The 23,301-nt window shown below is 39.1% G+C and overlaps 2 protein-coding genes across 2 annotated transcripts in view; both read right to left on the reverse strand.

Moving 5' to 3' along the window:
• Positions 1–23,301, reverse strand: part of GCC2 (GRIP and coiled-coil domain containing 2) — a 673,733-nt gene that overhangs the window by 214,116 nt on the left and 436,316 nt on the right. The window lies entirely within an intron of this gene.
• Positions 13,800–23,301, reverse strand: part of LOC126933448 (sulfotransferase 1C4-like) — a 30,422-nt gene continuing 20,920 nt past the window's right edge. The window contains exons 6-7 of the mRNA XM_050753164.1: positions 15,332–15,506; positions 13,800–13,915 (exon numbers count right to left, since the gene is read on the reverse strand). Coding sequence (XP_050609121.1) covers positions 13,800–13,915; positions 15,332–15,506 — 291 coding nt within the window. The remainder of the gene's footprint in view (positions 13,916–15,331; positions 15,507–23,301) is intronic.

Genomic DNA, 23,301 nt, shown 5'->3' on the forward strand with positions numbered 1-23,301 from the left:
GGATGCAGCTGGAAACCATCATTCTTAGCAAACTATCACAAGAACAGAAAACCAAACACCGCATGTTCTCACTCATAGGTGGGAACTGAACAATGAGATCACTTGGACTCAGGAAGGGGAACATCACACACCGGGGCCTATCATGGGGAGGGGGGAGGGGGGGGGAGGGATTGCATTGGGATTTATACCTGATGTAAATGACTAGGTGATGGGTGCAGCACACCAACATGGCACAAATATACATATGTAACAAACCTGCACGTTATGCACATGTACCCTACAACTTAAAGTATAATAATAATAAATAAATTAAAAAAATAAATATAAATAAATAGAATAAAATACCTGCAAAAGCAGAGACAGCAAAAAAAAAAAAAAAAAAACTGCATTTTCAATATGAGATTAAAAAAATAAAGATTTCACAAGTTAAAAAAAAAAGAATAATAATAGTTCTGAATTTGAGGCAGTAATTAATAGCCTGCCAAACAAAAAAAGCCCAGGACCAGATGGATTTAAAGCTGAATTCTAGTAGAGGTACAAAGAGGAGCTGATACTGTTTTTTCTGAAACTATTCCAAACAGTTGAAAAGGAGGGACTCCTCCCTAACTCATTTTATGAGGCCTGCATCATCCTGATACAAAAATCTGGAAGAGATACAAGAAAAAAAGAAAACTTCAGGCCAACATTTGTGACAAACATTGATGCACAAATCCTCAATAAAATACTGGCAAACCAAACCCAGCAACACATCAAAAAGTGTATCCACCACGATCAAATCTACTTCATCCTAGAGATGCAAAGTTGGCTCAACATATGCAAATCAATAAACATAATTCATCACATAAACTGAACTAAAGACAAAAACTACATGATTATCTGAATAGACACCGAAAAGACCTTTGATAAAATTCAATATCCCTTCATGTCAAAAACTCTCAATAAACTAGGTATTGATACAACATGCCTCAAAATAAAAAGTCATTTATGACAAACCCACAGCCAATATCATACTGAATGGGCAAAAGCTGGAAGCATTCCAGTTGAAAACTGGCACAGGACAAGGAGACCCTCTCTCACCACTCCTATTCAACAGAGTATTGGAAGTTCTGGAGTTCTGGCCAGGGCAATCAGGCAAGAGAAAGAAAGAAAAGGTATTCAAATAGGAGGAGAGGAAGTCAAACTGTCTTTGTTTGCAGAGGACATGATCCTTTATCTAGAAAACCCCATTATCTTGGCCCAAAAGCTTCTTAAGCTGATAAGCAACTGAGCAAAGTGTGAGGATACAAAATCAATGTGCAAAAATTACTAACATTCCTATATACCAACAATAGACAAGCAGATAGCCAAATCATGATCGAAACCTCATTCACAATTGCTACGAAGAGAATAAAATACCTATAAATACAGCTAACAAGGGAAGTGAATGAACTCTTCAAGGAGACCTGCAAACCACTTCTCAAGGAAATCAGAGAGGACACAAACAAATGGAAAAACTTTCCATGTTCATGACTAGGAAGAATCAATATTGTGAAAATGGCCATACTGCCCAAAGCAATTTATACATTCAATGTTATTCCCTTTAAACTACCATTGACATTCTTCACAGAATTTGAAAAAAAAAAGTGTTTAAAAATTCAGATGGAACCAAAAAAGAGCCGAAATAGCCAAGGCAATCCTAAGCAAAAAGAACAAAGCTGAAGGCATTGTGCTACCTGATTTCAAACTATACTGCAAGGCTATGGTAACCAAAACAGCATGATACTGGTACAAAGAAGAAAATCTAGGCAATACCATTGAGGACATAGGCACAGGCAAAGATTTCATGATAAAAGCATCAAAAGCAATTGCAACAAAAGCAAAAATTGACATATGGGGTCAAGAAACTATCATCAGAGTGAACAGACTACCTACAGAATGGGAGAGAATGTTTGGAATGTATCCATCTGACAGTGGCCTAATATCCAGAATTTACAAGGAACTTAAACAAATTTGCAGGAAAAAAAAAACCCATTAAAAAGTGGGCAAAGAACAAGAACAGACACTTCTCAAAAGAAGACATTTATGCAGCCAACAAACATACGAAAAAAGCTCAACGTCACTGATCATTACAATAAAGCAAATCAAAACCACAATTAGATGCCATCTCATGTCAGAATGGCAGTTGCTAAAAAGTCAAGAAACAACAGAAGGTGCAAGGCTGTGGAGAAATAGGAATGCTTTTACACTACTGGTGGGAATATAAATTAGTTCAACCATTGTGAACGACAGTGTGGTGATTCCTTAAAGACCTAGAATCAGAAATATGATTTGACCCAGCAATTCCATTACTGGTTATATGCCCAAAGGAATATAAATCATTCTATTTTAAAGATACATTCTTGCATATGTTCATTGCAACACTATTCACAATAACAAAGACATGGAATCAACCCAAATGCACATCAATGATAGACTACAGAAAGAAAACGTGGTTTTCTTTCTGTAGTCTATACATAATGGAATACTTTGCAGCCATAAAAAGGAATAAGATCATGTGCTTTGCAGGCTCATGGATGGAGCTGGAAGCCATTATCCTCAGCAAACTAATGTGGGAAAGAAAATAAAACACTGCATGTTCTCACTTATAAGTGGGAGCTGATTGATGAGAACACATGGACACAGGAATGGGAACAACACACACTGGGGCCTGTTGGCAGGGCGTGGAGGGAGAGCATCGGGAATAACAGCTAATACATGCTGGGCTTAATACCTAGGTGATGGGTTAACAGGTGCAGCAAACCACCATAGCATGTGTTTACCTATGTAACAAACCTGCACATCCTGCACATGTATCCTGGAACTTAAATTAAAAAACAAAACAAAACAAAACAAACTCATCTAGCGAGCTTCAGAAGAGCATCTATATCCAGGCCCCATCTCAGATGATTCTAATGCATGGCAGGGTGAGTCCGCTGCCGTAAAGGGGTGCCTGATTTCTCCTGGGATCCGACTCTGACTCCCTTTATCCTCATCCCAATCCTAAGCCCATAGGTGGCCAGAGAAAATGGAAGTGGGTTATGTTCACCAGTTCACATGCCTATGAAATTGGCCAAAGTCTGTAATGTGTGCATGTGAGGCTCCTCTGAGTGTTCTATGCCAAAACAACAAGCAGAAAGTGAAACAGGACAAAATGGATCAAAAAGCCTTATCTCCCTTAGTGACCTAGAATTCCTATTTGTTCAAAAGTCCCTAGACACTATTTCCCTTTTTGCCTTGATTTCCATAAGCCCAGAGCTAGATTTGACGAATCACATGAACTATTCTTAGCCTTTGCTTTGTGTGATTATATTTCCTGCTTCACAATATGAATTTTGAGCTTTTATTGAAACACACAATAATATTGTGCAAACAACTACTCCTAGTGGGTGTTGGACATCACATAGGAATATGCATTAGGGAAGAGTGTGGGTTATGGGGTTATGGGGTTGATGGGGAAAATGTACCCACAGGAAGCTGGCAGGACTTGCCAAAGGGATGGCTTTAGTGGGAGAGATGAAGAAATGTGACAGTAATAACAGAAAGTTTTCTTGGTACACTAGAGAGCATTCCTCCTGTAATTCATTGTGGTTAAGGTCAGCTAAGGCAGACATGCCCATAGTTGAAAGCTGCTAATGACTATTTATGGCCCACCTTTGAAATCTAGGGCTGGCAGCAGTTGAGCTGTCAAGCTTATATACTCTCACACATGGCTCATTCAGAGTCTTTGCCATTTCTCTGCATGGGGTTTATTGTGTACCTATTCAGAAAGCTTTCAGGGTTCACTTTATTTTCCTTTTTACTGATGTACTTTTCCCTTTCTGATCACAATTCTTCCTTACACTTTATTTTCTTTAGGAATATCTCATCATAGCACAGACTGCCCTGCAAGGTCCCCTAGGCTCATGCCTCCGGGTTAGGGTGCTGTGCCCCTTTTGCAGCTACTTCAGGTACTTCAGCTCCTGGTTCAGCTCTCACTCTTTTGCTACTTTGCCTCAAGGTGCCTGGAAGTTAAAGTAGGAAATCCTCCCTCCTTGCGTTGGTTGTACAGAAGTCCTCTTGCCTCAAAGCATGACAGCTTCTGCAGCACCCTGACCCCCATTTTGTCTGAAGTCCTATTCTTGTGGTTCCTTTCTCTTCCCTGTCCTGGATTGCCTCAGTTAACCACAGTGCCTATGAATCCCTGTCTCAGTTTCTGCTTCTTGGGAACCTACTGGAGACACTGGTGTGACTACTTCTTGAAAGAAAAAATGGATACTTCAGAGGAAACTATATTGTTCCTCCTATTTATGTCTTTCCTTCCAAGTCAAAGTATTAGCAAGAGCCTGAGGACTAACCTCTGATTTTTTTTTTTATCTTGCCCAAATTCCTATCTAAGAGATCTGGAGAGTCATGCTATACAAAGCATAAATTCTCATCGATGGGTTTTATTTAATCCTATATATCATGATTTACTTTCCAATCTGACTCTGACATAACATTATGTGACAAAGAAGAAAGTAAAAATATTTTACCCCAAAACATGTTTCTTTGCCATATTTTGAAATGGCCTGCAAAGCTATCTTTTGTGGGGGAAAATTTGCATTCTATAAAGAATCTCTATTAACATAGCTATAGCTTTTCTTCCAGGCTCTCCCAGTCCTGAAGAGATTAAGAGTCTGACATCTTTTAAAGGAATGAATGGGAGACATTTGTCATCTATTCTCTTTAAGGGTAGCCATATAAGACTTCAAAAGAACCTCGGTTTCCACAATCTTTTAACCTGAACATTTCCTTTCTATTGATCTCAGGTCTTAAACTCAACCAGTTGTCAACCAGAGAATGTTTAAATTTACCTACATCCTTGAAGATCCTCTACCTTTTGACTTGTCCCACCTTTCTGAACCAAACCAATGTATTTCTTAAATGTATTTGATTGATGTCTCATTCCTCCCTGAAATGTATAAAACCAAGCTACACCCCGACGGCCTTGAGAACACGTTCTGAGGACCTCCTGGGGGCTGGTTTATTCTGGTTCAGAATAAATCTCTTCAAAATATTTTACAGAGTTTGACTCTTTTGTCAACAAGTCTTTGAACCCCCTATTTTAATAGTATTAGTGATCAATGTTTCAGTTTTATTCATTCAGAATTAACTAGCATCTGTTATGGAAAGAGTCCCTGGCATTTTGGCCACAGAGTAGGTGCAGGTATAGGTGCAGGTGTTATAGGAAGGGTCTTGATTCAGATCTCCAGAGAGGGTTCTTAGATTTCATGCAGGAAAGAATTCAGGGAAAGTGAAAGCAAATTTAATAAGAAAGTGAAGGAATGAAGAATGCCTACTCCATAGACAGAGCAGCCCCAAGGGCTTCTGGTTGCCTGTTTTTATGGTTATTTCTTAGTTATATGCTAAACTAGGGGTGGATTACTCATGCCTCCCCTTTTTAGACCATATAGGATAACTTCCTGATGTTGCCATAACATTTATTAACTGTCATGGCGCTGGTGGGAGTGCAGCAGTGAGGACGACCAGAGGTCACTGTCATTACCATTTTGGTTTTGGTGGGTTTTAGCCAGCTTCTTTACTGCAACCTGTTTTATCAGCAAGGTGTTTATGACCTATCTTTTGCTGACCTCCTATCTCATCCTGTGACTTACCGTGCCTTAGCTGTCTGGGAATGAAGTCCAGCAGGTGTCTGCCTCATCCAGCCCCTATTCAGTATGGAGTTGTTCTGGTTTACATACCACTGACATATTTTCCCTATTCCTTTTATAAGAGAACCCTTAATCCTAAGGGTTGTAGAGGGATGAAGATCCATCTTCTGTAACTTTTTCAGACTAAGTAGAGGTGATGATTTTCCTACCTAACCATTAGAGTCTGTTGTATTCAGGGTAGAGAGGAACTCAGTCAGAAAGTATCAGTATGGCAAGTACCATTCATGACTCTTGAGTTCTGACAAGAGGTGATATCTGGAATATTAATAAATATTCAATTAAAGAAAACATTCAGGAAGCTTATCCTGCATTCCTATACAAAGAGCACAACAGCAGTATATTCCACAAGAGTAAAGCAAAATAAGCAAAACTATCCCAAGTAAACTAAATTGGAAGGCTTTCAATGAAATGGGCAACTGTTGGGACCAAACTGATATAGGATTGCTAGCTGATTGCAATGTGCCCAGAATTAGAATACTGATCTGGATTTTTGCATTACCTATCCTTCTTGTTTCTTCTGAGCAGCAGTCAGAGACCAATGGTTGGTTCACAAGAATAGGAAGGGTTAACCTAAATTGCAGAAACAACTTTAAAAACAACTGATCAGACTAGAATCTAATAACAAGTGTTTGTTCCATAATTCTTTTTTTTTTTTTTTTTTTTTTTTTTTTTTTTTTTGAGACGGAGTCTCTCTCTGTAGCCCGGGCTGGAGTGCAGTGGCCGGATCTCAGCTCACTGCAAGCTCCGCCTCCCAGGTTTATGCCATTCTCCTGCCTCAGCCTCCTGAGTAGCTGGGACTACAGGCGCCCGCCACCTTGCCCGGCTAGTTTTTTGTATTTTTTAGTAGAGATGGGGTTTCATGGTGTTCGCCAGGATGGTCTCGATCTCCTGACCTCGTGATCCGCCCGTCTTGGCCTCCCAAAGTGCTGGGATTACAGGCTTGAGCCACCGCACCCGGCCCGTGTTCCATAATTCTTGGAACATAATTTCTTTCTCTAGTTTCCCATTTTTACAAAGACATACCGTAGCAAGAGCAATTTGATTTATTATACTTGTCCTGATTATTTGCATACAGTGCAGCAAGAATAATTGTTTTCTACATAAGCTTTTTGTAAATTGGCTTTGATGGAACTCTGTTCCATGGAAGGAATCTCAGATAATACTTTAAAGCTGAGCCCTGCCATGGGTTTGTACCCTCAAATACTTATGAATTGAATAAATTCGTCTCCTCCTGAGGTCTCAAGATAACCTGGGCAACCTGGACCTGTTAGAAAGCAACATTCTTTACTTACTATCAGTCAGAAAACCTGTACAGGGCCTGTGTAGGCAAAGTATGAGGCCAGTTCCCCAAAAACCTTTTATTGACTTTACAAGTCAAGTTTGATTCCTTAATGGAGAGCACACAATTCTAGTCAAAGCCTTGTAAAATAACCAATTTCTCTAATTGTGTCCTGTTACAAATGAAAACATATTCTTATTGCACTTATGCAAATAACTATATTACCATAAATTAAGAATACTCACAAATAGTTTTCAAATTCTAGAGAAATTAGTTGGAGAGAAATAAATATGCTCCAAATTTTTTTCACAGGTATATACTTTATTCAATTGCTATGAGCTATAAATAGCTCAAAAGAAAAGTTTTATTGACTCTGAAAAACAAAAGAAGAGATTAGCAAAGTTTTAAGCAAATATAAAAAGATTACTTCAGACTTCTTTATGCAGTTAACTCCTGTTCTGCTTGATATTCATGAACATTTGAGCTTTCCATGAGTCTTGAAAGTTTTCCCTCTATTCTAATGTCACAGTCTTCAAAGTTATCAGACACCTGCCTTCAAGAACACCTGTTAGAGTCCCATAGCTGATTATAAACCACCTTTTAAAGAGGATCAAAACAAGACAATTGTCTGTGGATGACAAAACATCTTAGAATAGCCACAGTCAAAAACACGATTGACAAAGAAATTTGGCTTACCTCTGTGGCATACAATGATTTAATGCATCAATTATTAATAACTTATGCTGTCATATTAGAATTATAAGTGTTTCTTATAATTTTGGAGTACATACCAATAACATATTTATGCAAATATAGCCCAAAGAAAGCCAAACACCATTTCATATTTGACAGTGTTTCCTGTATGATTTTTATACAAAATAAGCCAAATGTCACGGTTACATTAGTGCATTATTGATGTCTAACCCAATTCTTAATAAAACCTTAGAGACAAAAGTATCCAATTTTAATTAATTTGACCATAGGGTAAGATTTTTATAAACCTTTATAATCTTTTACAATTTTTTGTTAAAGACTATATCATAAGCAGGTTTTTGCTCTAAGAAAAACCGGTTGTGCTTTTGTTCCAATGTTGAATTACAGAAAAACTGAAGAATACCCCTTTAACTGTAGCCAATATGTTCACACACAGAATTTCTTTTACAAGATTAATTTTTCACAAATCTTCCACAACTTGGTAAAAGCTTTAGCTATATCTTGACTTAAAACAATCCTTTAACCCTTTAGGCAAAAAAAAAAAAAAAAAAAAAAAAAAAATTCCACATTCCCATGCCTTCTTATAATCTTCTACCAAAAGTATTAGTGTATTCTACTTTCCTTACATGCCTTGCACGTAGAATTGTTTCTTCAGTAGTCTCAATTACATGTTACAACATTAACTCTTAGCAACTTTTACTTTTGGTGGAAACCTTGGTAAGTTTGGGATTTTAATTATGTACTAGCTGTGGAGTCTAGCCTAGGACACACCAGGCAAAAGTGCAGACAAAGCCTATTCTTTCCAGCATCTAACTCCATGTGTCCCTTACCTAGCTGTAAAGCATGCAAGTTGTACTGTTAAGAGTCATAGTGGCATTTTTGAAGCATTTAGGAGGCCTAATCATTAAGTTGGGCATTTTTGCGTAAATTCCCTTTCATAAATTCTTTTATGACTTACACAGACCATGTAAGATATATTTAGACTTTCTGACTTGTGTAAACATCCCTCTTTTTAAACAACCAGTCATTTTACTTTAGGACAAGAATTTACCATACAAGATCTTTTCTTATATAAATTGTTGCAGGAAGTCAGGGACCCCAAACAGAGGGACTGGCTGGAGCTGCAGCAGAGAAACATAAATTGTGAAGATTTCATGGACATTTAACAGTTCCCAAATAATACTTTTACAATTTCTTATGCCTGTCTTTACTTTAATCTCTTAATCCTGTTATCTTCGGAAGCTGAGGATGTACATCACCTCAGGACCATTGTGATAATTGTGTTAACTGTACCAATTGATTGTAAAATATTTGTGTTTGAACAATATGAAATCAGTGCACCTTGAAAAAGAACAGAGTAACAGCGATTTTTAGGGAACAAGGGAAGACAACCATAAGGTCTGACTGCCTGAGGGGTTGGGCAAAAAAAGCTATATTTTTCTTCTTGCAGAGAGCCTATAAACAGATGTGCAAGTAGGAGAGATATCACTAAATTCTTTTCCTAGCAAGGAATATTAATATTAATACCCTGGAAAAGGAATGCATTCCTGGGGGGAGGTCTATAAATGGCCACTCTGGGAATGTCTGTTGAGATAAGGACTGAGATATGCCCTGGTCTCCTGCAGTACCCTCAGGCTTACTAGGGAGAGGAAAAACTCTGCCCTGGTAAATTTGTGGTCAGACCAGTTCTCTGCTCTCGAACCCTGTTTTCTGTTGTTTAAGATGTTTATCAAGACAATATGTGCACTGCTGAACATAGACCCTTATCAGTGGTTCTGCTTTTTCCCTTTGTCCTGTTACCTCAGAAGCATGTGATCTTTGTTACACCCTTATTAGTAGTTCTGCTTTTTGCCCTTTGGAGTATGTGATCTTTGTACCTACTCCCTGTTCTTACACCCCCTCCCCTTTTGAAAGCCTTAATAAAAACATCCTGGTCTGAGACTCAGGTGGGCATCACAGTCCTACCAATATGTGATGTTACCCCTGGTGGCCCAGCTGTAAAATTCCTTTTTTGTACTGTCTCTCTTTCTCAGCTGGCCGACACTTATGGAAAATAGGAAGAACCTATGTTGAAATATTGGGGGCGGGTTCCCCCAATAATAAATTTCTTTATAACTTTCTTTGCATAGCTAGGGACCATGGATAATCCACATGTTCCAAGGTCTTATCTAGACTTCAATGCTCCCAAATAAATTGAACAAGTTTTTAAAGTCAAATAAGCAGTTTGTGACCTGAAAGCATTTAATAAACTTAATATCTGACCTGAAAAATTTAGACCAAATGTTTACATTTTTGAAGATATTTATATTTTACCAATAATCTTTAAAACTGTCTTTATTTCCCAAAGATTACTTAAGTCACATGGACCAAAAGGCATTACACTTTTTACTTTTCTGACAAAATATTTCATTTAAGATATTATTATTATATAAAGCAATTAATTAAAACTCTTTCATATATAAACATCACACAGATAATACGTATAAATACACAGACAAAAGATAAAGGATCATCCTCTAAGCCAAGAATTGTACCCTGGACCTGGGCTACCATTGTAAAAAGAGAAAGCATGGCCACATGGTTACAAGGGCAAGCTCCCAAGGACATACAAGACAAGAGGGAAACCTCATACAGTGTTTTCAGGGATCTGCAGCAAAGTTTGTAACTGATCAGTTTGCTGGGCCATCTTGAAAAGTGGGCTTACAGGTGTCCTAAGCCCACATTCTATCACAAGGTACTCCTCTCTATTATAGAACACAGAAAGACACAAAAAGCACACCAAATTCACTGCAGCTTAAGACTAGCCTCATAAGTCCTTTTTCCCATTAATTAAAATATTACAGGAAATAACCAGTGATTTTTTTTTTCCATTTATTCAACCAGTTTATACAGAGAAAGAGAGAGAGAGAGAAAGAGAGATACTGAGTAAGAGGAAAGCATTGCCTGAGGCAGAGTGGGGAAGGCAAGGCACTCAGGACGGCCAGAGAAAAGACCCATCCATTGCAGCTGACACTGAAAAGTTCAGGCAGCTGCTTGTTAGTACAGTAGCAAAGGGATCTTTTCCAGCAGTCCCATTTATTGGGAGATCCCGCTCCCAATGTTTAACGTGGGTTCTCTTCTATTTCCTAGGTGTCGGCTGGTTTGAGAAATAAAGGGAAAGAGCTTAAGAGAGAGAAATTTAAAGCTGGATGTCCAGGGGAGACATCACATATTGGCAGGATCCATGATGTTCCCTGAGCTGTAAAACCAGCAAGTTTTTATTAGCGATTTTCAAAAGAGGAGGGAGTGCATGAATAGGGTGTGGGTTACAGAGATCACATACTTCACAAGGTAATAAAATATCACAAAACAAATGGAGGCAGGGCGAGGTCACAGGACCAAGGTCACAGGACCACCGGATGGGGCAAAATTAAAATTGCTAATGAAGTTTTGGGCACGCATTGTTGTTGATAACATCTTATCAGGAAACAGGGTTTGAGAGCAGATAACCTGTCTGACCAAAATTTATTAGGTGGGAATTTTCCTCTTCCTAATAAGCCTGGGAGCGCTACAGGAGACCGAGGCTTATTTCATCCCTTCGGCTTCGACCATAAAAGATGCACACCTTGAGGGGGCTGTTCATAGGCCTATCCTCAGGGCACATTCTCTTTCTCAGGGATGTTCCTTGCTGAAAAAAAGAATTCAGTGATATTTCTCCTATTTGCTTTTGAAAGAGGAGAAATATAGCTCTGTTCCGTCTGGCTCACCGGCGGCCAGTTCAAAGTTACCTCTCTTGTTCCCTGAACATTGCTGTTATCCTGTTCTTTTTGCAAGATGCCCAGATTTCATGTTGTTCAAACACACATGCTCTACAAACAATTTGTGCAGTTAACACAATCATCACAGGGTCCTGAGGTGACATTCATCCTCCTCAGCTTAAGTGTCCATGAAATCTTCACAATTTATGTTCAGAGATTGCAGTAAATACAGGCATAATAAATTATAAAAGTATTAATTTGGGGAACTAATAAATGTCCATGAAATCTTCACAATTTATGTTCTTCTGCTGTGGCTTCAGCCTGTCCCTCCGTTTGGGGTCCCTGACTTCCTGCAACACCCATTAGCTCTCAAGTTTCGTCTTTTAGGGAGGAAAAAGCTCTCCATGTCCAATGGTCCTGTCCATGCCTAGTCCTGTCACCTATAACCATTATCAAGCAGTGCAGGGCAGATTAATTCGAAGAGAATAGCAGTTAACATCCCATAGTGCCAAGCCTGTTCTTAGCTGAAAGGGACTTTACCAAGAGGGACCTCTAAACCCCTAAATTGGGCCTCTAACCCAAGGTCAGTCAAGTGTCCATGCCTTTTAAGAACAGTCTCTAACCCGCTCTGTCTTAGGAGAGACTCTAACTCCCCTAAGTTGGGCCTCTAACCCAATCCCATCCTTTACCTAGCTACTCCACCACTTATCCAAAGTTGGTCAATCAGTGCTGCAGTCTATTTCCTTTGGATAGGAGGGGTCTTCTCAGTATCATCCCTTTAAGGTTAGCCAGAAAGGTTTTACTGGAGCCCATCACTTACCAAAAGTTAAGTCATTGAGTCAGAAGTTTCGGCACTATTGTCGCTTCCATGGTTGCCAGAAAGATGTTACAGGAAAGGGGTATTGATCCAGACCCCCAGAGAGGGTTCTTGGATGTTGCACAAGAAAGAATTCAGGGCGAGTCCATAGAATAAAGTGAAAGCAAGTTTATTAAGACAGCAAAGGAATAAAGAATGGCTACTCCATAGAGCAGGGCCAACAACTGCTGGTTGCCCATTTTTATGGTTATTTCTTGATTACATGCTAAACAATGGGTGGATTATTCATGCCTCCCCTTTTTAGACCAATAGGGTAACTTCCTGATGTTGCCATGGCATTTGTAAACTGTCATGGCGCTGGTGGGAATGTAGTAGTGAGGATGACCAGAGGTCACTCTCGTGGCCATGTTGCTTTTAGTGGGTTTCAGCCGGCTTCTTTACTGCAAGCTGTTTTATCAGTAAGGACTTTATGACCTGTATCTTGTACCAATCTCCTATCTCATCCTGTGACTCAGAATGCCTCAGCAGGTCTCTGCCTCATTTTACCCAGCCCCTATTCAAGATGCAGTCGCCCTGGTTTACACACCTCTGACACAGGGGTTGGGGGAAATGATAGAACTACATTCTCTTTTTCCTAAATATTGCTCTGCTTCTTGCTGCCTTTGGGTTTTGTCACTGGAGACTTACTTCATTGGGCCTTAAAGGATTTCTGGGTCTCAGGAGAGACCCCTGAAATGGGTGTCCCTAAGGTTTTTAAAAGTAAGCTATTAAGTAGGGCAAACTTGAACTCTTGAGGAAGAGGAGACATGAATGTTGACTGTGCTGAATGTGGAATGTGTGCTTTGAGGCCGGAGCATGGACTGTTGAAAAATATCCAAGGCTGCATATCTTAATTTCCACTGTTGCTTTCCTGGGACTCCATGCCATACAACTTTGTTTATTCTCCTCTTTGATCCCTCTGCACCAACAGTTTAGTGTAGTGCTTACCTGGTAATAATAGCTGTGCTCATGCTGTGATCTTTTATTAGGCTGTGCATTTCTTAGGGGTAAGGATCTTATTCTTATCATCTTTTGGTGCTGCCCATTGCCTGGCATGAAAAAGGTGCTCAAAATATGTCTGTTTTCAAATGAATGGGGCTGAAATTTTTGCTAAGTAAGATTATATTGCATAAAACTCTTGCAAGTAATGAAATAGATGTTTTAATTCAAATAAAACTATAAGAAAATACAGAAGGAGAATATATACATGGAACAGAAATGATTAAATATGTTTTATGTATATTACATGTTGAGATGTTGAAATTCACCTAAACCCTAAAAATCTGTGGAGAAGGGAGAAAAACACAAAGCATAATAATTACATAACAAGTCGGATTGTGGGTAATCCAAAAAGCAGATCAGAAATTCAAGGATAAAGAATGTTCATGCCTTTGTTTAAAAACTCTTACACTGAGTCAGACAAACCATTAGTGGTATTTGGAAACAGATTTCTTTTTCACTTTGCAGAGGCTAGGGAGAGAATAAGTTTTATCCTCTCGCTGTTTTTATTTGAGTCCCATGCAAAATGACAGTGAAGTGTCAGCCATATTTTTCTCATGATATTCATTAAATTGCTTGTTCTGAGCTTCAGTGAACTGATTTTTCCAATCTCCCACAACTCCTGCAAAGAGTAATGTAGAGCATATTCAATGATATTTTCATAAACTTTGACTATTTTGGATTTAGATAATCTCATGCCTCTCAATACTTAGATTGCTTATATAGATATTAACACATTGTCCTGCTGACATTGAAATGAGAAAAGAGGTCACAGGTATGATTACTCCATTTCATAGGTGAGGTATTTGTAAATAGCAAGTTTTGTGTTTCAGTAAAGCCTGAACTCTAGATCACAGGTTCCCTAATTATCTGCACTTCTCTACTGTACCAGCACTTTCTTAAACCTCAATACATCTAACATTCTATTCAAGTTAGTGAGACCTAATTTTCTTACCCTCTCTTCAGAGGTCACCGAATGACCACATTCTCAGAGTATCATATGCTCCTTCCATCTGTGCCTCTAGTTCAGGCAAAATTCTCAGTTGAACACAACTAAGAATTCTCCTTTCCTATCTAAATTCTCATTGCTGTAAACATATCATTAAATTAAAGTAATAGAATATGAAGGAATGGTAGGATTGGCTAACTTTGTTTTATACTTATGCAATAGAGTATTCAATTTTTTTTTTGGCTTCAACAGCCAAAAATTGTCAGACAGCTGACAGCAAGCTATTTTTCTTCTATTTGCCCCATAGTATTGAATCTATTTAGGCACTTTGAGCTGTATAACGTAATTTTCATGTGTGCTATGTAAATTTGCTTAATTGTCTATGAGTAATACCATCACATCACTTACCAGTTGGTTTAAAAGAAAACTAGGCTAATTGATTAAATTGGAGTGGATACTTCTCCAATAAGCCTTGGATTTTTGCTTACTTTTTTAAAAAAAGGTACTAGATAATTTTTTTAAAAGTTACCAAAATAAAGAGAATGAAACAAAATTTGTCTTCATTTAAGGAGCCAACCATTGGATAGTGAAGGGTGCTCAATGGGCTGGAGGCTGAATCCTGTTCTGGCTAGCCTCTGACAATGATGACTCATAGTCCTACCTTGGCCATTCTGTGAGATGACACAGACTGAGTAGCACTCGAAGCGCCACCCTCTGACTCCTACGGCCAACAACATTTGCCACTATCTCCCAGAATATATTGGGAGGAACACTTGTTTCATGGAGATTAATAGGCTTTACTGGAGAAAGAGTTTTTGGTCACATATATTTTTGAAGCTTTGAGTTATGCAGAGTTAAACCAGTTTCCTTGCAGAAACTATAATATGCTTCAAAGGGTGTAGGGCAAGGTGTGTAGTGTCCCACACTTCTCTGATGGCGAAGCACATGCTCTCAGAATAAAGCTTTGAACAACTCACTTCAGGAAACACTGTAAACAGTGGTTTCAACTAGCTTGAACGTGGGAAGACATTGATAAATTGATATTGTTTATTCTGTTGTCAGAAGAAAGAGAAAGCAACTATACATCACCTTTTCTCAAGAATGGAGAGAGATTATGATTCATTTTAATTTCATTTATGTAGTTGGTCATGGGGTTCTTTTTCATTACATCAAATGAAGTGTTATAGACAATTTTGTCTAAAATCTCTTCTTTTAGGTTCTTCCCAAGGAATTCCATTATCTTTCTAATTTCACGTTTTGGATCCTGTTGGGGAGAGTAGAAGAAGAGAGCTCTCTAACAAAGGAAAAAATATAACAACAGTCAAACCTTAAAGAATTATGGGAATAATGGTTAAAATATTTTAAACAATGTCAGTTTATGTTTAAAAGTAATTTTGAAATGCTTTGCTTATTAACATATGCAGATCTGTAAATGTCAATTCAACAAATATGGCAATCTTAAAGTGCAGTGATATGCAAACAAGTGTGTTTGTTCCTGTGCTGTAGCTGATGTTAAGGGGACATGCTGAGAACGGTTTCATCTGGGAAGTTTAATGTTTTACTGGGAAGTATAATATTTTACTCACTTTCATTGTTAGCAGATAAGAACTTATTTGGGAAAAACATCACAAGACAGCTGAAAAATTCTGAAGAGAAAAGACACAAACTCTTGGGAGCTCTATCACCTGAGAAACTCAAGTACTCATCCTGGAAGACGTAGGGCAAGATTATATTGCCTTTCTACTGCTGCAGCTGGTGGTCTCTTGAAAGGTCTACCTCCTGGCTGGAGGCCATGATACTCAAGTCATTATAGCAACTCATAACAGAACAACCCTGCTCCAAAGAAGGAGAAAAAACAATAGCTAATTCCACTGCCCACATCACCCTGGCTAACCAGAAGTCTTGAGTCTTTCCATGTGGCAACTTCATTGCTAGAATAACCAGCATTCAAGAAAACCAGTGCACTAAACAAAACTACGAACAAGGACTCCTACAGAGTTCATTTCACTCCCTTGCCACCTCCATCACAATAGGTGCTGGTATCCATTGCTGAGACACCTGAAGATGGATGACATCACAGGACTCTCTGCAGACACTCCCCAGTGTCAGCCCATAGCCTGGTAACTCTATTCGGTGGTTAGGCCCAGAAGGGCAATAACAATCACTGCAGTATGGCTCTCAGAAAGCCCTAATCTTAGAGGAAAAGCAGGGAGAGCACCACATCAAGGAGTTACCCTGTGGGACAAAAGAATCTGAACAACAGTCCTTGGATTCCAGATCTTTCCACTGAAAGAGTCTACCCAAATGAGAAGGAACCAGAAAAGTATTTCTGGTAGTATGACAAAACGAGGTTCTGTAACATCCCTAAAAGATCACACTAGTTCTCCAGCAATGAATCCAAACCAAGAAGAAATCTCTGAATTACCAGAAAAAGAATTCAGAAGATTGATTATTAAGCTACTCAAGAAGATACCAGAGAAAGATAAAAACCAATTTAAAGATATTTAAAAAATTAGAGGATATGAATGAAAAAGTCTCCAGAGAAATAGATATCATAGGGAAAAGACAATCAGAACTTCTGGAAATGAAAGACACACTTAGAGAAATGGAAAATATACTGGCAAATTTCAACAATAGAATTGAACAAGTAGAAAAAAGTAGTTCAGAACTTGAAGGCAAGGCTTTTGAATTAACCCCATTCAACAGAGACAAAAAAGAACCAAAAAATGAACAAAGCCTTCAAGAAATTTGGGATTATGTTAAACAAAAATAAGAATAATTGGTGTTCCTGAAGAAGATAAATCTAACAGTTTGGGAAAGTTATTTAAGAGAATAATCGAGAAAAATTTCCCTGGTCTTGCTAGAGATCTGGACATCCAAATACAAGAAGCTCAAAGAATACCTAGGAAATTCATTGTGAAAAAGATCTTCACCCAGGTACATAGTCATCAGGTTATCTAAAGTCCAGACAAAGTAACGATTTTTTTTTTTTTTTTTTTGATATGGTCTTTTGCTCTTGTCGCTCAGGCTAGAGTGCAATGAATGGCATGATCTTGGGTCATCGCAACCTACACCTCCCAGGTTCAAGCGATTCTCCTTCCTGCCTCAGCCTTCCAAGTAGCTGGGATTACAGGCATGCACCACCACTCCCCACTACTTTTGCATTTTTAGTAGAGATGGGGTTTCTCCATGTTGGTCAGGCTGGTCTTGAACTCCAAACCTCAGGTGATCCACCCGCCTTGGCCTCCCAAAGTGCTGGGATTACAGGCATAAGCCACCATGCCCGGCTAGAATCTTAAGAGCTGTGAATCAAAAACATCAGTTAACCTATATAGAAAAACCTATTGGATTAATGCAGATTTCTCAGCAGAAACCTTGCAAACCAGAAGGGATTGGGGTCCTACCTTTAGCCTCCTTAAACAATATAATTAACAGCCAAGAACTTTGTATCTAACAAAACTAGCTTTGTAATGAAGGAGAGATAAACTCTTTTTCAGACAAACAAATGCTCAGGGAATTCAGCGCTTGCAGAGTGCTGGCAAGCTCTGCAAGACATGCCAAAAGGAGTTCTAAATCTTGAAACAAAACCTTAAAATACGCAAAAATAGAACCTCCTTAAGGCATAAACCTCACAGGACCTATAAAACAATAACACAGTGAAAAAAGCCCAAAGTATTCAGGCAACAACTAGCATCATGAATAGAACGGCACCTCAAATCTCATTACAGACATTGAATGTAAATGACCTACAGGCTCCACTTACAAGATACAGAATGGCAGAATGGATAAAAATCCACCAACCACATATCTCCTGTCTTCAAGAGACTCACCTAACACATAGAGACTCATATAAACTTAAGGTAAGGGGGTGGAGAAAGATAATCCATGAAAATGGAAACCAAAAGTGAGCAGGAGTAGCTATTCTTATATTGGACAAAACAGACTTTAAAGCAACAACAGTTAAAAAAGACAAAAGGGAAGATGGTCAAATAGGAACAGCTCTGGTCTACAGCTCCCAGTGAGATCGATGCAGAAGATGGGTGATTTCTGCATTTCCAACTGAGGTACCTGGTTCATCTCATGGGGACTGGTTGGACAGTGGGTGCAGCTCACGGAAGGTGAGCTGAAGCAGGGCAGGGTGTCACCTCACCCAGGAAGTGCAAGGGGTCAGGGGATTTCCCTTTCCTAGCCATGGGAAGCCATGAGTGACTGTACCTGGAGGAGCGGTACACTCCTGCCCAAATACTGCAATTTTCCCACTGTCTTTGCAACCAGCAGACCAGGAGATCCCCTCCTGTGCCTGGCTTGGCAGCTCCCACACTCATGGAGCCGTGTTTGCTGCTAGCGCAGCAGTCTGAGATTGACCTGGGACGTGGTAGCTTGGTGGGGGGAGGGGCATCCACCATTGATGAGGCTTGAGTAGATAATTCCATGCTCACAGTGTAAACAAAGTGGCAGGGAAGCTCGAACTGGGTGGAGCCCACCACAGCTCAGCAAGGCCTAATACCTCTCTAGATTCCACCTCTGGGGGTAGGGCATATCTGAACAAAAGGCAGCAGACAGCTTATCCAGACTTAAACATCCCTGTCTAACAGCTCTGAAGGAGGAGTGGATCTCCCAGCATCGTGTTCGAGCTCCAATAATGGACAGACTGCCTCCTCAAGTGGGTCCCTGAGTCCCATGTAGCCTGACTGGGAGAAACCTCCCAGTAGGGGCCGACAGACACCTTATACAGGCAGGTGCCCCTCTGGGATGAAGCTTCCAGAAGAAGGATCAGGCAGCAATATTTGCTGTCCTTCAGCCTCCACTGGTGATACCTAGGCAAACAGGGTCTGGAGTGGACCTCCAGCAAACTTCAACAGACCTGCAGCTAAGGGGCCTGTTAGAAAATTCCAAAAACCAGAAGGCCTCTTCTCCTCCAAAGTATCACAGCTCCTCACTAGCAAGGGAAGAAAACTGGACAGAGAATGAGTTTGATGAGTTGAGAGAAGTAGGCTTCAGAAGGTGGGCAATAACAAACTTCTCCAAGCTAAAGGAGCATGTTCTAACCCATTGCAAGGAAGTGAAAATTCTTGAAAAAAGGTTAGATGAATGGCTAACTATAATAAACAGTGCAGAAAAGAGCTTAAATGACCTGACGGAGCTGAAAACCACAGTACAAGAACTTAGTGAAGCATACACAAGCTTCAGTAGCCAATTTGATCAAATGGAAGAAAGGATATCAGTGATTGAAGATCAAATGGAATAAAGTGAGAAGACAAGATTAGAGAAAAAAGAGTGAAAAGAAATGAACAAAGCCTCCAAGAAATATGGGACTATGTGAAAAGACCAAGTCTACGTTTGCTTGGTGTACCTGAAAGTGACCGGGAGAATGGAACCAAGTTAGAAAACACTCTTCAGGATATTATCCAGGAGAACTTCCCCAGTGAAGGAGAAATAAAATCCTTTACAGACAAGGAAATGCTGAGAGATTTTGTCATCACTAGGCCGGCCTTACAAGAGCTCCTGAAGTAAGCAGTAAACATGGATAGGAACAACCGGTACCAGCCACTGAAAAAACATGCCAGATTATAAAGACCATTGTTGCTATGAAGAAACTGCATCAATTAACAGGCAAAATAATCAGCTAGCATCATAATGACAGGATCAAATTCACACATAAAAATATTAACCTTAAATGTAAATGGGCTAAATGCCCCAGTTAAAAGACACAGACTGGCAAACTGGATAAAGAGTCAAGACTCATTGGTGTGCTGTATTCAGGAGACCCATCTCATGTGCAAAGACACACATAGGCTCAAAATAAAGGGATGGAGGAATATTTACCAAGCAAATGGAAAGCAAAAAAAATGCAGGGCATTGCAATCCTGGTCTCTGATAAAACATACTTTAAGCCATCAAAGATCAAAAGAGACAAAGAAGGCCATTACATAATGGTAAATGGATCAATTCAACAAGAAGAGCTAACTATCCTAAACATATATGCACCCAATACAGGAGCATCCAGATTCATAAAGCAAGTTCTTACAGACCTACAAAGAGACTTACACTCCCACACAATAATAATGGGGGACTTTAACACCCCACTGTCAATATTGGACAGATCAACAAGACAGAAAATTGACAAGGATATCCAGGACTTGAACGTAGCTCTGGACCAAGCAGACCTAAGAGACATCTACACAACTCTCCACCCCAAATCAGCAGAATATACATTCTTCTCAGCATCACATCACACTTATTCTAAAATTGAGCACATAATTGGAAGTAAAACATTCCTCAGCAAATGTAAAAGAACAGAAATCACAACAAACTGTCTCTTAGACCACAGTGCAATCAAATTAGAACTCAGGATTAAGAAACTCACTCAAAACTGCACAACTACATGGAAACTGAACAACCTGTTCCTAAATGACTACTGGGTAAATAACAAAATAAAGGCAAAAATAAAGCTGTTCTTTGAAACCAATGAGAACAAAAACACAACGTACCACAATCTCAGACACATTTAAAGCAGTGTATAGAGGGAAATTTATAGTGCACTAAATGCCCATAAGAAAAAGCAGGAGAGATATAAATTTGACACCCTAACATTACAATTGAAAGAACTAGAGAAGCAAGAGCAAAGAAATTCGAAAGCTAACAGAAGACAAGAAATAACTAAGATCAGAGCAGAACTGAAGGAGATAGAGGCACAAAACCCTTCAAAAAAATCAATGAATCCAGGAGCTGGTTTTTTGAAAAGATCAACAAAATAGACCAATTGCAAGAGTAATAAAGAAGAAAAGAGAGAAGAATCAAATAGACGCAATAAAAAATGATAAAGGGGATATCACCACCAATCCCACAGAAATACAAACTGCTGTCAGAGAATACTATAAACACCACTATGCAAATAAACTAGAAAATCTAGAAGAAATAGACAAATTCCCAGATACATACACCCTTCCAAGACTAAACCGGGAAGAAGGTGAGTCTCTGAATAGACCAATAACAGGTTCTGAAATTGAGGCAATAATTAATAGTCTACCAACCAAAAAAAGTCCAGAACCAGACAGATTCACTGCTGAATTCTACCAGAGGTACAAAGAGGAGCTGGTACTATTCCTTCTGAAACTATTCGACCAATGGAAAAAGAGGGAATCCTCCCTAACTCATTTTATGAGGCCATTATCATCCTGATACCAAAGCCTGGCAGAGACACAACAAAAGAAGAGAATTTTAGGCCAATATCTCTGATGAACATTGATGCAAAAATCCTCAATAAAATACTGGCAAACCAAATCCAGCAGCACATCAAAAAGCTTATCCACCATGATCAAGTCGGCTTCATCCCTGGGCTGCAAGGCTGGTTCCACATATGCAAATGAATAAATGTAATCCATCACATAAACGGAACCAATGACAAAATCCACATGATTATCTCAATAGATGCAGAAAAGGCCTTTGACAAAATTTAATAGCCTTTTGTGCTAAAAACTCCCAAAAAACTAGGTATTGATGCAATGTATCTCAACATAATAAGAGCTATTTATGACAAGCCCACAGCCAATATCATACTGAATGGGCAAAAACTGGAAACATTCCGTTTGAAAACTGGCACAAGTCAAGGATGCCCTCTCTCACCACTCCTATTCAACATAGTATTGGAAGTTCTGCCCAGGGCAATCAGGCAAGAGAAAGCAATAAATGGCATTCAAATAGGAAGAAAGGAAGTTAAATTGTCTCTGTTTGCAGATGACATGATTGTATATTTAGAAAACCCCATCATCTCAGCCCCAAATCTCTTCAGGCTGATAGGCAACTTCAGCAAAGTCTCAGGATACAAAATCAATGTGCAAAAATCACAAGCATTCCTATACACCAATAACAGACAAACAGAGAGCCAAATCATGAGTGAACTCCCATTCACAATTGCTTCAAAGAGAATAAAATACCTAGGAATACAACTTACAAGGGATATGAAGGACGTCTTCAAGGAGAACTACAAACCACTGCTCAACAAAATAAAAGAGGACACAAACAAATGGAAGAACATTCCATGCTGATGTATAGGAAGAACCAATCTCGTGAAAATGGCCTTATTGCCCAAAGTAATTTATAGATTCAATGCTATTCCCATCAAACTACCACTGACTTTCTTCACAAAATTGGAAAAAAAACTACTTTAAACTTCATATGGAACCAAAAAAGAGCCTGTATAGCCAAGACAATCCTTCACAAGAAGAACAAAGCTGGAGGCATCACGCGACCTGACTTCAAACTTTACTACAAGGCTACAGTAACCAATACATCATGGTACTGGTACCAAAATAGATATATAGACCAATGGAACCTAACGGAGGGCTCAGAAATAACATCACACATCTGCCACCATCTGATCTTTGACAAACTTGACACACACAAGCAATGGGGAAAAGATTCCCTATTTAATAAATGCTGTTGGGAAAACTGGCTAGCCATATGCAGAAAACTGAAACTAGACCCCTTCCTTACACCTTATACAAAAATCAACTCAAGATGGATCAAAGACTTAAACATAAGACCTAGGACCATAAAAATCCTAGAAGAAAACCAGGCCAATACCATTCAGGACATAGGCATGGACAAAGCCTTCATATCTAAAACACCAAAAGCAATGACAACAAAAGCCAAAATTGGCACATGGGATCTAATTAAACTAAAGAGCTTCTGCACAGCAAAAGAAACTATCATCAGAGTGAGCAGGTAACCCACAGAATGGGAGAAAATTTTTGCAATCTATTGATCTGACAAAGGGCTAATATCCAGAATCTACAAATAACTTAAAAAAAAATTTATAAGGAAAAAGCAAACAACCCCATCAAAAAATGGGCAAAGGATATGAACAGACACTTCTCAAAAGAAGGCATTTCTGCAGTCAACAGACATATGAAAAAGTGCTCATCATCACTGGTCATTAGAGAAATGCAAATCAAAACCACAATGAGATACCATCTTGTGCCAGTTAGAATGGCCATCATTACAAAGTCAGGAAACAACAGATGCTGGAGAGGTTGTGGAAAAACAGGAACACTTTT

This window comes from Macaca thibetana, chromosome 13 (assembly GCF_024542745.1).
Source record: "Macaca thibetana thibetana isolate TM-01 chromosome 13, ASM2454274v1, whole genome shotgun sequence".
Lineage (NCBI taxonomy): Eukaryota > Metazoa > Chordata > Mammalia > Primates > Cercopithecidae > Macaca > Macaca thibetana.